General features: G+C 44.7%; 1 protein-coding gene across 3 annotated transcripts in view; it reads right to left on the bottom strand.

Annotated features, from left to right (window-relative positions):
* The window catches only part of agap3 (ArfGAP with GTPase domain, ankyrin repeat and PH domain 3), a 107,395-nt gene that overhangs the window by 35,806 nt on the left and 54,219 nt on the right, over positions 1-17,370 (bottom strand). For 2 of the 3 annotated variants that reach the window (XM_079284371.1, XM_079284370.1), the window contains exons 5-11: positions 16,432-16,573; positions 16,004-16,138; positions 13,219-13,346; positions 12,796-12,951; positions 7,517-7,600; positions 3,257-3,361; positions 1,352-1,523 (exon numbers count right to left, since the gene is read on the bottom strand). In XM_079284371.1, the coding sequence (XP_079140497.1) occupies positions 1,352-1,523; positions 3,257-3,361; positions 7,517-7,600; positions 12,796-12,951; positions 13,219-13,346; positions 16,004-16,138; positions 16,432-16,573 (922 nt within the window). Of the gene's footprint in view, positions 1-1,351; positions 1,524-3,256; positions 3,362-7,516; positions 7,601-8,754; positions 9,823-12,795; positions 12,952-13,218; positions 13,347-16,003; positions 16,139-16,431; positions 16,574-17,370 lie in introns of those variants that run through there. The other variant, XM_079284372.1, reaches the window with a different exon arrangement.

Raw genomic sequence — 17,370 nt, 5'->3', positions numbered from 1 at the left:
TGACAATCTTGGGAATTTGTCATTGAGATCCAAGAAATGAACAACAAAGAAAACAGACCAGTTGGTGCTGTTTACCCAGAAAAACCCGGCTCATCTGGCCTGTTTTTCAAGGCCCTTTGTGTGCCCCCAACGACTCCCCTCAACCCAGCGCTCACGGTTAACAGATCCAGCGTCCTCCGCTCTGTAAACTCCTACATCTCCCTGCTGTTTTGACCGATAAACCCGTACAGCAGGTTTAACGGTAACCTGCCTGGACAGTGCTAATGGTCCCTGCCGACCCGTCTTTTGGCACCGTACCCACTCTGAGCCAGTTAGCTTTAGCCTGAGAGATGGAAACACTGTGCCCATTTCACAGCCGATGAAGGACCCCGCCTCCCTCCGGGCTCACTTTGCTAATTAGTATTAATTACTCTTAATCCGAACCCCGAAATCCAATCACTGGCTTCCCCTCTGTAAACCTGCCAGACTCTCTCCGCAGCCTCCGGTGGCACCGCTCGCTGGGAGAGGAGCTCTATTTTTAAACTTGAAAGGTGGGAACACCCTGGCACGATGCTCAGGACCAAACGGGCTTTTGCTACGGTGACCCCCACCTCTACCATAGAGGATGAAATACAACTAGGTCAGTGTCATAACAGTCCAAAATAAACAACTCTCCATTTTATTTCCTGAAACACAGCCATTATGTTTAAACACAAGTTTCAATTCCCCGTTTAATCATTTTGAGAATGAATCGATTTCTCGTAGGCGCTCATTAAGTAATCATTGTGCAAACTACGAGGCAGCTAATTTGCATGAATGAAACATACGGAAAGCAGATAATTAACCTGTTGGGGCTCATTTTTATGATTAATCACAAACGTGAGGACGTAGAGAATAAGTACAGTAATAAAAGACTCATTTGATAAACCATTACACATACCTGTGATTTGTTTTCCCTTTAGCGTATAATAAGTGAATATCATTCATATGTAGTATTACGGTAATTTACATACCACAACAAATGGAGAAAAAGAGAAATAAGAGCTTTGCGTAGACGGAGTACTTCTAAACTGGAGGTGCTGCGTTTTTACAGATGAACAATGAGTCAAAATGATGACGCACTGAGCCAAACACGTTGCTCTTATCAGAGTTTGAAGATCCTTCATCATACACAGTGAGCACGTCATGTGACGTCACACTTGTCGAGCTCGACTAAAGTTGAAGCTAAAACAGCATAACAATGTACCGATCAACACTCAGTTAATTGTTTTCCAGAATGCATCAAATAAATATCTTGAATTGTACATTAATCCGTTTCTTAATTGCGACCCTTTACTGTTATTGCCCGTACTATGAGGACAGGAAGCGGTACCTGTGTTTCCGACGCCTAGCTGCAAGGTGCTGCGGTCCTTGGTCAGCCCGTTGGTTTTGGGACTAGCAGCGGGGGCGACGGTGGCCACCGCTCTGGGGGGTCGCTTCCCAGGAACCTTGACTGTCGTCCTCAGCAGGTCTATCTCTTTCCCGTGCACATTCTGCATGTAGTCCTGCACAAAGTGGGAAAAAAAGACAAATGTTGTGAATGGTCTGGTCTCTAAAAAAAATAAAAAAGCCCCCATATTTCCATTCATGTCCCTCAATTCAGGGATCCGATTACACACAGCGGACCAACAAGAACCCAGGAATTAGGGAAGAAAAACAAATTAAAAGACGATTCAATTTCCATCCCCATTAGTCACAATCCATCTATAGGCCTTCCACTAAAAGGTGTGTGATAGCGGAAAAAAATGATTGTAAAGCCATTACGCATCACCTGTGCCCACGCCGTCTCTCCCGATAGCGAGAGGTTTGGCTTAATGAATGGAAACAGTCTCATTCTCTTTCAATTTAGGGCATTTGGTTTAAAGCGGCTCTACTGCCCAAATGTGGGAAGCCAAGGTGAAAATCATTGGGCTCAGCAGAAAAAGACCCAGATCGGGGCGAGCTCGGCCTTTGCCGTCCCCCCACCGGCTCCTCTGCTTTATTACCGTGTCATAAAGCACTCATTTCTTTCCCAAGCCTCCTCGCTAATTACCCAGTGAGCGCTCTCATTTCATTTTATTGCTGGAATTAACAGCCAGATCGAAGCGTGCAAAGCTATTAAGATGTGTGATTAAGCCACATTCAATTAGTTTCTACAAACAATTTAATTGATGTAGCAGATAGAATTAACAGAAGGTGATTGTGTGGATGGCTTGGCTGACTGCGAAATTAAAGGTTCCCCTCTTCCACTCTCAGTCTGCCTCCCTCCCTCTTTCTGCCTCCCTCAATCTCTCTCCCCCCTTTTCTTACTGCTTCTCCGCTCCGCCGCTCAAAATGAGCTGGAGCTGTTACCGCGTTAATGTAACTGTCTCCCTTATTTCACCTCCCTCCGTAAGTCAACAGATTCATAGATTCATAGATTGCCCTGATGACCCGTAATAGCTGTAATGATCAAGAGATAGCCTGTTCAGTCAATTACATACATCACTGTAGCGCCGCTCCGCTCTGCTAATAACTGCCTGTAAATTAAACCACTAACACACTGTCAGAGCAACAAGGCCACACGCAAGGTTCGCCTCGAACTGTTGGGCTTGTGTTGAAAGTTTGGGGCTGTCTCATTAGAGACGAGATGCTGCGGCCATCTTTCACTGTACCGTCGCCAAAATTGTCCGAACATCTTAAACGCGGGGCTGGAAGATCAGAGAGCGACGGGAGGATTTTGTTTTTTTGTGGCACCGGGTCTCGTGAGCTGTCTGCTGCCAGCCAGCCGAGTGTTTAAGAGGTATTAGCGGCCCAGCGGGATTCTGACAAAGACGGATGTGGGAGGCTGGTCAGGCTCTGCTGCCATGTGGCGGGAACCATTATAAATACAAGCCAGCGTGGAGTCTGAGCGCGGCGGGCACAGCCATGTCTCCATTAGACGGCACCGGGGACGGACAGAGATGACCACTAGGTAGTCCCCGTTTCGTAATACTACACTTAAAGTCACAGGGTTGTCTAATACAGCTGTAATATACAGCGATAAGCCTCTGTAGAAACCACCAGCCGACATGCTTGTAATCCAGCTCACGCCGGCAGCGGTGGTGAATGTAATCCCATCAACGGAATCGCGCTCAGCGGTTGAAAGAGCCGCACATTAAAACCTCCAGCGGCACCCTCGAGTACAAACAGTAGTGTAACAAACACATAAAGCCGATTGGAAAAGGAATGGGGAGGAAAGCAGGAGGACGTGAGGGGGGGGGGGGGGTTTCAGACTCACATGTAAACTGGGGTGGTAAGTGAGGACGCCATTATCACACAGTGTGACATATTTCTTTTTCCACTCCTTGTTGAGGGATTTGCCACTTCGCTTCAGAAGGATTCCCTGCAACAGACAAGGCATCACGGTGAGCATGTGCTCTTCTCAGAGCGCAGCATGGTGGATGATATGAGCCATTATGGACGGTAAATACCACAAAACAGCATTATTATTGTTATTACACATTGGATATGGCAGTTACATTCCCTTTGTGTCATACAGTCATAAAACAAACACAGATAAGTGACGATTATGAAACAGTATGGAAGTGATTATACATTTAAAAAGAACATTTTTTTTTATTTAATCCCCTTAAACTTTCATTGTTTAATATCATTTGCTGGCTGACAGGTTTAGTGACGTGTTAGTTTTTCTATTGTGATCTTTTGAACCTTACAAAGTTGGCCAAGTTCCTCTGGCACAGAGACCATTCAGAGAGAGAGACAATCCAATTTGCCAGACCTCCTCCCTGCATTCATACACATAACATGCTGAACTCTGGAAGACCTCTCAATCCTGGGATTAGGGAGTGTGATCTCCCCTCTTCAAAGCCCACTCAGCTATTATTCTATTCTACTTTATCTTCTGGGGCCTTTTAGGGCATCAGATGGTTCCCTTATCTGCTGAGTAAATCCACTGGTAAACAATGCAGTTCCTCTGCTGGAGGTGGCCAAACGCTGCTGAGTGCAAGGGCCAGGAGGCTCTCTGGGGTTAAATAGTGAGGAGGGGCACGCTTAATTAGGGGATTAAGCCACCGCGATGTTTGTGCTTTTACAGCCAGGGCCTGTGTGTGTGTGTGTGTGTGTGTGTGTGTGTGTGTGTGTGAGCTGAACAGGGGGGGTTAAAGGGGGTCGTATTTTGCTAGCCAGGCCCATCCTGCAGGCTTTAATCCTGATTAACACATCAGGGAGAGCTGACCCTCGGTGACCTGGGCATCAGGCTGTTTGCCGACAATCATCCTAATCCGAACCCTGATTCATCTGAGGGGGGCAAGTGCTAACTGTGGGCTGCATGTTGGGAGAGTTTGGTCTTCTTAATACCTCATGAATATACCTGCTTCTCACTGGAGCTGGACTTTAAATATGGGTAAAAAATTGCAAATAAAATAAATAAGTTACAGAGTGTAGAAGAATATTTTCTGATGTTATCTTCTCCTAAAATCTTATTTTACGATGGGAAAACGTTTTTCCAAATTAAAATTAAGACAACAAAGACCAGCATCAACTTTGGCCGTGTGTTGCTGAAGCTTAATAAATTGTTCTGAACAATTTGTAAAACAACTTGTTGGGCATTGCAATAAAATAAAAAAATCCTACAATTCTCAAAAAAGAAAAAAAAAAAAAACTTTCATACATTCTTTTTTTATTATTGTTCAAAGTAAGCAGTAAAAAAGTGAAATTTGTGCATTTAAATGACATAAATATGATTTTACATTTCAGTAAGTCTTGGTTCTGGTGATTTTTCAGGAAGAAATATTGTGTCCTTCAAATCGATAACTTGCTGACTGCCCAGACTCTTCTCAAATGAGTCAATAAAATAACTGGAAACACATTTTTAAATGACTCTATAATCATACAAAGTAAATGATCCAGTCACAGGGCCTCTGGCGACTTCATAATGCATGTTTTACAAGCAAATATGTTGCTCATCTCACGGCCTTACTGAAGCATACATTAATCGATGCATGCAATCAGTGCGCAGCTTCATATATTCATCGGAGCTGGGAAGCAGATCAATAAAGATGCAAAGACAATAATGTGAAAATCTTTGCGTGTGCGGACTCATTTTTCTGTCCTTGTATTTGAACAGTTTTGCTGTGGTACGTCTCTCAGTAACAAGAACGATTTGACACAAGTCATCATAATTGTTCAATTGTCTGCCACATTGGGATTGAGCAGTCTGCTCTTTAAGGGATCGTTTGCCGTCAAATGGTAACACGTGTGCTTCCCTTCAACACGCGCACACAAAGAGATGAGTGTGTTCAGCGTGTGCGACATAAGGAAACAGGCCGATCACCAGACGTGCTCTCTGCTCACACAATTGTCATATCTACACAGAGGAGACAGCTTTCCCGTCTTTTGTCAGACGACCAGGAGAAAAGCTGCATCCTGCCACTGTGCCTGACTGATAGGCCGGCCCTTTGTGACGGGAGGGGTGTGTGTGTGTGTGTGTGTGTGTTGGGTTGGGAGGGGAGGGGTCGGTGATGGGGCAAGAATGCACTCACTGCAGAGGAGCTGTTGGCGGCTCCTCGGCAGTAACGGCATTGTTATCCTCACTCACTATTTTTATAGATAGGAGGGGGGTGGGAGCAGAAGGGGAGAGGTGGTGGTGGTGGGGGGGGGGGGGTAATTAAGCTCACATTGACACTTTGATCTCCTTGATTGTGCATTTGACTGGCCTGGAGATGAGATAGTAACACCACTAACCCCCTCCCTTCACATCTGTATACCCCCCTCCTCTCTGAAAGTCCTTTGTAGATAAAGAGGGGGATGGCTCTTGTCAAAAGTTGCCATGATACTCAGAGAAACAGGCCCTGGACTTTAGAGAAGAGCCTCCCCGTAGTGTGGTGGATAAGAATGGGGGGGGGGGGGGGGGGAGTTTACAGTAAAGATGGCTCAGAGGGGGATTCTGTCCTGTGTGTGAAAAACAACCTCCTGCTCACCTGCGCTTATCAGATTTGCCAGCTTCTGCAGAGACTTACACGAATCTAGTTAAAAACCTAAAAAAGAGCTTTACGGAGATGACGGGTTCGCACAACGGCCACCATGAAGTTTGAATATCTATTTCCAGCCATTTATCCAGGGTGGTGCGCACATTACATCACATTAATAAGTATAATTTTGACGTAAAAGAAATGGAACACGAATTAATTTATTTTAATTTAACACCACGAGATGTTTGTATCTATTATGTGAACATGTGCGATAAGTGACGGGCTGATGAGGCCGGTAGATGCTGTGTCTCATGGTTTCCTCAAAGCCATATTTGATTGAGTGAGGGGGCTCGGAAGTGTCACAAGTGCCATTATTTCCGCCGAACCAAAGCCGTGACAATTTTCTTCCAAAGGGAAAGAGGATGTCTGGCTCAACATTTTCAAAGGGGACATTATCTTCCGCAGGTGAAGAGGATAGTATAATGATGCTGACCCATTTTCAAAAGCCCTCACATAATCACAAGTGATTACTAATCAATGTGTCAATTACTTCTCCTTCGCTTGTGGTCGGACCTTTAGAAAATGATCCTCACTCAGATGTGTAATTCAGTGTTCAGCACTTGCAAACCGCTCCTTTAAAGCAAAGCTTGAATAGATAAAAGAAAAATGTAAAAAAAATAAAAATAACTAAGATACCGGCAAAAATCCTTCAAGAAGGGGAAAAGTTGTAACTGTGTTTAAATGTAAATCAGTCAGTGAGTCTGTTGCATTTAATGCAGCGCAACGTAACCGATTGTGAAACTACCTAAAAAACAGTCTGAAGAAAATGACGTCTTTCGACGATATCTAATTTGAAGCTAATCACAGCTGTCAAAGTTGATTATATGGATGTGCCTGAATGAACTTTTATGCAAAACTACTACCAACGCACAATTATGAGCAATAACAACAATAGCATTTCCACGGGGGCGAAACGTTTTTATATTAAAATGTGTAACCAAATGTAAGATTATCATCAGAACAGGATTGGCACCATCTCTCCCCAACTGATGGACACGACTTAACGCCACACAATCACTGGCTCTATTAAAAAAATTATTCAGAAGTTCGTTTACGCTGGTTGTTAAAACAAACCTTTATTTTCAGTTATGTTTGAAAATAAGAAACATGCAAAATGTTTATTTTTATTACGATTTTATTACATTGTACCTGCAATGTATGAGGTCCGAAACGAGCTGATTGCGCCTTTTTAATTTGGTAGGCGTGTGATTTACACAAATTATTTCTCTAATAATCTCTACATCTAAACCCTCAGCCTTCGTCTCTCTTGTCCTCGGCTACACTTGGCATTGAGGTAGTTTGATAAGTTGTATTATGTCGCCATCTAGTGGTTACAACAGCACACGACCAATTCCCACCAGCGAGCTCCACAGCCTATATCCCCCGTTATTAAATCCTTAACACACAGCATATCAACATTAAACAACATCCAACAGCACCAAAGGGGATCCCACTTACCACGGTATCTATGAGAAAGGTAGAGGGTAGAAATGAGGAAGGCGGCTTACCTGCTTGATAGGTATGGCCCTCCCACTGCCTATGCTGTCTGTTTTACTGTCAACGCTCTTTGCTTGTTCACTGGCTTTCCGTGACTGCAAGAAAACAAGAAAGTCAGTCAGCAACGGAAGCGACAAACTGACGGCAAAGCAGAGTGGGGAGATGTGGGGTGTGAGGTGAGTTTTGGGGGCGTATGTTGGTGTGTGTGTGTGTGTGTGGGAGAGAGAGAGAAAGAGAAAGAGAGAGACTGGGGGTGAGAAGGGGGAGGTGAGGGGTTTGTGTTTTGAGCATTTGCGGTGTTCGTGGAGAAACACGACATTGCAAAATAAAAGTCTCAAAAAGAAGCTCGAAAATCAACAGACAAGCAGACCAGCGGAACAAACAGCAGTAACACCGACGTGCAAGTTCAAATTAAAATCATAAAGAGACCAAAAAACCAAGACCACGATAGACATCTCAACACAGAGGAGACCAAGGACGACCACACATTGAGTCATGACTCAGCCCTGAAACCCTTTGGGGGGGGGGGGGGGGGGGGGGGGATGAGGGGGGGGGGGATCCTTTTCCCCTGTGTGAGACCCAGAGCGGGCCCTTAGTGGACCTGCAGACCAACAAGAGCAGCGCAGCTTCAGCTGTGCTTAGTCGCACTGACACAGGCCTTTGATGCATCACCGTGACATTACAGTTCACAACAGGTCAAAGGGAGAGAAGGGAACATGGTTATTTCACAGCAGACTTCAGATTCAGTAGCTTCCTCCCAACCTGCAAAAACCTGGTGGGACATAAAATCATCTTTGCAAAAATATCAAACAATTCAAATGTCAAGTTAGAATACATGAACATTTCAAGTTTCAGGTCGTGCCTGTGTGTGTGTGGGGGGGGGAAACAAGTTAGTCGGTTAGACAGTAAATTTAACTTCACATGAAAATAAATCATTAAAAAAAAAAAGAATAACTTTCCCACCCCAAAACAACGAGATGTGACACAGGTAGGGACAGACATGAGTGTGTATGGGCTCACTCAGAACATGAGATGTCCAGTCACCAATGGAGAAGAGGTAGAGTCCGAGTTCAAGTAAACCAACTCTGCTGCTTATATTTTTTCCAACATTTTATTTTTTTTAATGATGACTTGTTTAGCTTCTATACAGACACCATACAAAGCAAGTCACAAATTCACTTCAAAATATTCAACAGATTGAGCCAAACATTGCAGTTCCCACAAAATATAGGATGAACAATAAAGGCATTATTTCATATACTCCTCATATGTATGTACTTTTTATAGAGTACCATCGTAAATAAAATACAATACAAGATATACAGCAGTCTATAGTTTCGTCAATCCGTTCATGATAGAAAAGCGATTATGCAAGAGTTCATAATCTTTGCACCAAAACCTAAACTGAGATCAAATGAAAATAAATAAATGAATAAAAGACAATTGAATGTGCAAAAAAGAAATAACTTCAAATAAATAAAAGGGAAAACAAATGTTAAGTTTAACTACATTCATACAAGTCGGTGCAACCCAGTGTCATCCAATATGATCTCTCTCTGTAATACCTCAACACTCTACCCTGCTGTTTATGAAGGCCTTCATAAAATAACCCCAAATTACTCTGATCTGAAATACCTCCATGATAATACATTTATACCACATTGTTTTTCAATTCCATTCAATACTCCCTGGAAAATAAGAAGGAATCAAATAAAAACGGACCAAACGAATGTCGGCAAAAATCGGAAAAGGAAGAACAAAAAAAACAACAACAACGTGGCACGTCTAGTCCTTGAGTCCTCATTTATGGCGAAAGGCAGTGTGATGTCATGTGAGGAAAGGTTGTGTCCTTTGGGTGGCTGGATAACAGTTCCAAGAGAGACTTGACTGTACAGCGTGTGTTTGTGTGGGATGTCTGAATGGGAGTTTGGGGGGGAGGGGGGAGGGGGGAGGGGGGAGGTGGTGGACGGGGCATTTCCAGAAGAGTCCCTAGAGTCCGTCTCTGAAAGTCGACTTTGAGTGCGCTCAAACACCCAAAATGGACTCGACTTCAGGCCGCGTTCGACGCAAAGTCACATGGTTTCCGTATAGTGCAAGTTCTATGCATTACCCTAAACGCCATAAAGCACCGAGGGTAAAGCAGCGACAAGCTGTAAGTCCTCAATAAATAATCTCCTCTCTATCCTGTCTGGCAAAGCAGGGGGACTCTCTCTCTCTCTTTCTCTCTTCTTTTTTTTTAAACCATCATTCTCTTCTAATTCGGAAGGAGTTGGGAAGCCCTTTTTGTTGAAGAAAGGTTGGAAATAGAAGCACAAATCTGCAAATATTGAAAAACAGTGTCATGTTTTTTTTTTTTGTTCTTTGTTTGTTTTGGTTGTGTTTCGTTTCATACGTGGAGATCTGGTAAAAGGTCAAGGGAGTAAAAACATGGAATGGGACACGTCAAATGTCAAATGGCAGACATGAATACATGGATTAAATGAAGATGAATGAATGAGTGGGATAGAATTAAGTATAAAAAATGCCGCAGTATTCCTCTAAATTCCTTAAACAGTGTGCCTTTTCAACACAAAAAGGGACGGACAGCCTGAAGACGTCAGGAAAACCACAGACAGATTACAAAACCGATTGTTTCGACTTATTGACCATGGAAGCGCTAGGAAAGAATAACGTGTACTGTGCTGACACCTAGTGGCCGAGGACAGTTATGGCAGAGACTGGCTTGAAATGATTGTGGTTGGTGAAGTTGATGGTGAGGGCGGTGAAAAGACGGAGTGATAAGATCTTCTGTAGTAAAGCTTTAAAGTTAAGTTTCCTGAAATAAAAAATAAAATAAAAAGTGTAATATAAAAAGATTCACCTACTTTAAAAAGGGCGTTTCTAATAAACCACATCTGATGATTTTTGTCGTCGGATTAAACTTGGGCCAAAAAGAATCTGAACCCAAAAGTAATAATTCTTTTCTCTCAAACACTGTGAACTCAATACGCTGCACATAGCAACGGATTTGTTTTAATTTCAAGAGTCCCAATGCCAGTGCCACAAATGTGACAATTATTACTTTTATATCCGATTACAAGTGAAGATTTATTACTTGCAGCAATATTCTCCTGTGCTATAGTAGATCAAAAACATTGTATGTAATGACTAAAGTGAGTCTGATATTGATCTGTCAAAGCTCGTCTGCTGATGAGATTAAGGCATATTTTCATTCATTGAACACTTTCTCTCTAAACTCCCAAAAACGAACATAAAGTGAACTACTTACAAGAGTGTGGCTAGAAAACGTGAGTGGCAGCCCGCCGTCTTATCAGCGAGCAGCAGGACGTTTTAGAGAACTTTCTAACACAGATGTCGACTTGTTTTTGTTTTTTTTAGAACGGACAAAGCTAGGAAAGGAACATCCTCGATATTGTTGTGTTGATGGAATATTTTCTCTCTCTGGTGTTTCTTGTAACGGCAAAAAGGTTGGCACTGCAAGTCTTCCTCTCCTTAGCCCACTGCACTCCTCAAGTGTCACTGAAGAAATGTCGACATCGCCCCGTAAACTTTCCGTCCCCTCCTCCTCCTCCTCCTCCTCCTCCTCCTCCTCCTCCTCCCTCACCCTCCCCTCTCCCACCCCTCGGCTCGCTGCTCCTCAGAAGGTCATGAGCTGAAACTCCCGCTCGGCTTGCCACTCCGGCACCCACACTGGGTAGGTGGCGTGCTTCGGTATCTCCATGACGCGGATGGGGAGAGGCTCATTTCTCTGGTGGACATGGTTAGTCACTACCTAGCAGGGGGGGGGAAGGGAGAGAACAAGGGGAGCTAGCACACAGCCTGTACTGCTCGGAGGCCACAAAAAAGCCTGCGGCTCCCACAGCAGCTGGGGTAACAGGGTGAAGGCAGTAGGAGACAGAGAGGAGTCGGGGGGGATAGATAGGGAGGAGGGAGGCTAGAGACAGGGGGAGAAGGAGGTAGGAGATAGGAGACAGGGGTCAGAGGGGCGACAGAAGAAAGCGCTGATGGACAGGAAAGACAGGTGGAGGAGAGGAGTTCTTTTAAAAGGTGGGGAAGGGTGGATGTACCAGGAAAGAAGTCATCTCACATAGCCTGTGCTCTGTCTCACGAAGCTCACAGAGTGCTGGAGAAACAAAAAAACACTACGATCAGCAAACCTTTGGAAAAGCTGACTCAGGCATTGTGAAAAATCGTTGGCTTCTTTTTTAGTTTGGAGGCACAAACAGGCTCTCTGAAGAATGATTTCATTGATTTGAAGGACAACAACGCTATTTCTTGGACTAAAACAACAAAACAAAAAATCTGCAGACCTCCCTGAGCTTGAAAAGAGGCGGACTACGTGAGATTAGGAAAGGCTTAGCAGCAGAGAAGAAGGCTGGTGTAGGAGGGAAGAGAGGAGGAAAGGGGGGGGGGGAGCAGGCTGGGTAGAAGAAGAAGGGCAGAGGCTACAAGTAAAAGACAAGCTTAGGACAGCTAAGGAAGTTAGAGTGGTTAGTGCACACATATGCTATTGGTTAGAGCAAAGGGCGAATACGACAGGACATGGGGTAAAGAGCAGGCAGACAAGGGTCGGGGTACTGGTGCGGTAATTCCTGCTGGTCGAGATCGGATTTGGGCCGGAGTAGAAGTAAGCGGGGTGAGGTTTGGGGGGAGTTGTTTAGACGGTTCGTGGCTGGGTGAGGATTTCTATCTGGAGCTGGGGCGTCGGAGGGTGAAGGGCATGCGTTACTGGCAGCGCGCTAACAGGGCATTGGCTGGCTCGGACTTTTTTTTAGTTTAGCTCGGTCGGGCAGGAGAGGTGGCGGTTTGTTGCTGCCGTTTCTGCCCAAAAGGGAAGTCACTGCAAAGAAAGGATCTAGTAAAAATAAGAGGGGGAGGGGGAGGGAGGTCAAAGATTTAGACAGTGCAGAGGGCCTAGTTTGTTATGGGTGAGATGAGAAACGTAATCCATGTGCACGTACTACATCCAATTAGAAAAGAAAAAGGACATGAAAAGAGCTTTTATTTCCCACAGTGCTTATCTTTGATATTTGCTTTGAAAGAAGAGTTTATTCCTTTGGAGCATTTTCGGGGATCTAATCTAATTTCTACTTCGTCTTTTTCTCCTTTTTGCCCTTTGTGCTGTGTGAACAAGACGCTTTTTTTCTTTGCCTGCATAGGAGGCAGGAGAGGTGGCCGAGATGCATTTCGAGCGACCTGTCTCCCTCTGGTGGACAAAGTGTGCTCTGGCAAAGCATGCCTCCTAGTAGTGTGAGTGGGTGTTGCTTTGCATCAGCTGTCGCATACTTACTGTGAAAATGTTGGAGCGGCGCTTCGACTGCTTGCGGATGGGCGTGGGCGTGTTGGAGGAGGCGATGGTCTCGATGCGCATCTCCCGCTGACTTATGCTGGGGGTGGAGGGAACGGAGGAGGAGTAGTCGCTGAACGCACCCCCACCATTGGCCGCCTGGGGGGCGAGAGAGATTAAGAGGAACCGGCGGAATCAGAGGAAGGGAGGAGGGAAGAGAGAGCGAGAGAGCGAGAGAGATGGAGGGATTGAAAGTCTTTATACTGAGGGACATTCTATTTATTTTCCCACGCTGATAAAAGAAGTCACGATTATAAGAAGAATTACATAAACAGAGAACATCCCTTCAATGACAGCATGAAGCTCTTAGACGCAATCATAGAACGGCGTGATGAGTGAACTGTGTGCTGATGGTTTGGATCTTACCTGGTTAATGTGAACAGACGGGATGGATGCAGCGGGGACTGACGAGTGGCTGGGAGAGTTGGGGAGAGATTTGCACGGGCCGATGGAGAGCTGCTGCTTTTTCCTCATGGCCACGACCTTCTGGGCAACTGGAGAAGAGACACAGCAACGCATTGTTCGTTAAGCCGGTCTTCCTCACATAAATGACCGTCAGTGAAGGAACTCAGAGAGCATTCACAGGTTACGTTACATTGCATTGAGTGTGAGTGACTTGATACATAATGATACATATAATGGTAATAAACAAAAAGCATCTGTTAGTCATGGAGCAGAGATTGGCTGCATTTATTCAACATAAACTGCTCAAATAAAAATGTTTTGCACCAGCAGGAACCTTTAAAAGTACAGTGCCGTCTCTCGGTTCCATCAAGATTTGGATCGAGACTTTTGTTTTCACGACAAAAGAATTTGGTGAATGTGCAGCCGAAGATCACATGAAAGAAACAGGTGGTCGTCCAACTAATCAGTACAAACCATCTCGGAGAAATAGTCCCAACATGTTTTATATTGAGTCTTGAGTAAGATATCTCATTATTTTAAGTTAAGAAACAGCATGTCTTATTGAAAGGGCAGTCTCCTCACCTGTCGTCACTTAAAGAGTCAGCCCCCCCCCCAAAAAAACATATTTTCTTACTTAATTTTAGTAAGTCGCTGTGCAGATAGATATTTTCAGTTGTTTTATTTGTTTGTATAACGGTTATGAAGTTACAGATACAGTGCATTCGGTGAACTGGCCCTTTAATATTTAGTTCGGAGTCTGGAACACACAGATGATTAAATCATTCGTTAAAGCAGTTCCACTTCAGGTTTACTCTGATTACGCATGTAGTGTTATTTACATGTCAATGTAAATGAATTGTATCAGGAGAGGCTTTCGATATGTTGGTCGAAACATCGACATCAGAGTCAAAAGATGCTTTTGGCAGCAATACTTTGGCTTGAGGTGTCAGCTGATACCGAGAAGCGATACCAGTGTTTAATAAATAACTTGACTTGGTGAAAAGATCTTCAAATGAACAGAAATTACGGTTCAAGAGTCCAATTCCAAACAGCTGCCATGTTTGTTCTGCTGCCGTGCTGCTGCAGGATGCGTGACGTGGAACGTGTAATCAGGCCTCTTCCTTCACACTATTTTCCTCTTGTTTCCTCACAAACAGAACACTAACGGCACAATAATCAAATAAAGCTCAGCAAAGTAAGCAAAGCTAATTCCACCCAGACGAAGAGGCATATGAGCACATTATCACAAAACACCTCGGGCCATTTGCTTTCCAGTCAGGTAATAAGCAACACACTGCAAAAGAGTCTCATCCATATCTCCTGGGGGGGGGGGGTTGTAATCATACAAAATGATGCTTGCAATTTTTTCCGTGTCATTCACTGAGCCCTGGACAGCGAACTTGGCCAAATGGGACTGTTGTCACCACCTGAACAACCTGATTTTCCGTGCAGCCCCCGTCATCTAATTGGCAGCACGCTCGTGCGAGGGGCCGGGTGGAGCGAGAGAGCGGCGATGCTCGCGGCTGCGTGACGTGAATTAGCACCGAGGGGGGGAAAAAAAAAAAAAGGAGAGATGATTTGAAGTTGCGCTGACAGATGGGACCACGGCGCCCGGCTGCCTGCTGCAGCGTGGCGAACACGGAGAGAAGAGTGAGCCGGAGCGACGTCTCCAAAACAGCCAGCACTCCTTCACCTCTTTCAATTATTTCAAATTGGGCTTCGGGAAGCAATTACGGCAGAGACAGCGTGCCTGTGCATCAAGCCAACGTTGTGTTACATATTCAGATGTTTTGTGGAGGGATGCCAGGCTTTCAGAGGAGCTGCAGCCTGAGGGGATAATGTGCCGGAGTTCACGCCGAGTTTCCACGCGACGGTTTCATGACTTCAAACGCAGAGTTCCCCGATTCTTTTAAGAGACATTAAGAGGGCATTGCACCAGTCACACACGGCTGAATATTAACCGGTGTTTTTAGCTTCCAGCTCCGCATTTGTATGCAATCCTCCATCGCGGTTTAAGCTTGCAGCGCTTGACGTTTTGAAATGCCTGCTGTGTTATTAATTAAGATGAGCCTGCTCCTCTACTGCTCACAGAGTATTCTGCTCATCATAGCCGCTGACCACACAGCATAAAGAAGATCAATGTGTACGCGCGCCGCTCTGCACAAGTCACACGGCCATCGATGCTCGTACATGCTCAACAGCATCAAGTCCTTTTCAATGAGCAAGCGTAGCGGAGAAAAAAAAACATGCGAAGCTAATTCTATTCACGTTGAACAGCGTGGCACACGGAGGTTGCAAAGGAAAATGTTGATCCAAGATTACAGAAGTTGATGTAATGTTTTGCCAATGAAACTAACTCAGAATTTATCTGCACAAGTTGGACATAATTTGACAACAGTCCTTGAAACGGGAATACGGTGAACACATCCGGTATCCAAGTGGCGTTCACATCGTTCATACAGAACGCTGATATTTTGTTGAGTCAAGAAATTGTCAAAAAATCACAATCTTTCCATCAAATTTGTCAGATTGGAAGTTGTTCATCTGAAATGTGATTTAGCTTTTGTGATGTTTAAGAATCACTCGGATCTCAATGAATAAACAAAGCCTTTGTGCTTGCTTTGAGTGAAGCATGTGAATAAGACAATAAGGTAAAACTAGGGCTTCAACCAACTAATTATTCACAAGCTACACCTTCTACTTGCTGTCTCAGCCATTTCCATTCAGTTTGGCCCCCCCCGCTCACCGTCCTGGAAGACTCTCTCCACGTTCAGGCCGTAGGTGGAGCAGGTCTCATAATACGTGCAGCGCTTCAGGTCATTCGACAGCTTTCTGGCCCGCGAGTCATCGATCACTCTGGGGTTGGCAGCACTGATTGCGTCTGAGAGAAGAAAATATATTACCGGTACTTAAAGGATGAGGCTGGTGATATTCTGAAGTCAATTCATTTCACAAAAACATACACTTTAACTTTGAACACAGGCTAAAACAACTGGGCACTGTCGTGTTTTAGAAACATGACTAAAAGAGGTATAAATAGTGCGTTTGTTGAGGACTGTTTTTAGGAATGTATTTCCGGCAGCAGGATGCCGTGTGTAGGATTGATGTTCACTGTGTGATGAGGCGCAAGGACACAGAGTAGAGAAACGTGCACGCCAGACGTAGGAAGAGCACCTTGTGTTCCAACGAGGACCATGGGGACCTCGGCTGTGTTCCTGTAGCTGGAGAGGCGCAGGAAGTAATTGTAGACGGTCTGGAAGCTGATCTCATCCTCCAGGCTGAAGACGAACACCACCGCATCCACCCAGGCAGCAAACTGAGGGCAGAGCAGAGGCGACACGTTGAAGCGCCGTGAATACAAGAGGCCACGTCGTTGCACGAGAAACTTTCACGTGACGTTTGTTTTATTGCCTCAGAACTGCTTCTCGTCACTTCACTTGGATGTTGGCGCTTCACTGTGCAGTTGATGCGTGTGCACAGTTTTGACACTCGAAGGCTGTTTTCACATTCATCTGCCTGTAAAGGTGAACTAGTCTCCAGCATGAACTGTGACGGAACAAAGTCCATTTCATAAGTAGTTACTAAACTTTTGAAACATAAAAGTTGCATGAACATCGATCCTAGAAGTAATAGATGAACATTAAACCATTTTATTATAGTTATTAAACTTCTTTTTGTGGGACAACTATTCAGAGGCAAATGATTTTGAAATAATTATGTCTTAAAACTTTTTTAATGAATAAAATTAGTTCTTATAATGGGGCCGCTGAAATAGGCGATGGATCTTAAGTCGAGGTTTTTCCTGTTACAGTCAGTGTTGCAGGCCTTCTTTGGACTGACGTTCACACATGCAGACAGAAGGGGGCAGCGTAGCAGCAGCCGCAACACAAGGACCGTCACCCGGTGATATGAAAGCGAATGAGTTAACGCGACTACTGCGTCCGTATCTGTATTCCCACTGCTGTCGTAATTTAGGAATCTTTGTATCTGCGTCATATACGCAGACAATCTCAGCGTACTTTATGATCAAACGAGGGCAGAGAGGTTTCCCCTTGAGCGCAGGAAATCAATCCTAATCACCATTCATTGTGGGGAAGAGGCCAAGCAGAGCTC

Source organism: Melanostigma gelatinosum, assembly GCF_949748355.1.
Source record: "Melanostigma gelatinosum genome assembly, chromosome: 15".
NCBI lineage: Eukaryota > Metazoa > Chordata > Actinopteri > Perciformes > Zoarcidae > Melanostigma > Melanostigma gelatinosum.
The sequence above is the reverse complement of the archived record's forward strand: the minus strand, read 5'-3'. Positions and strand labels throughout refer to the sequence as shown.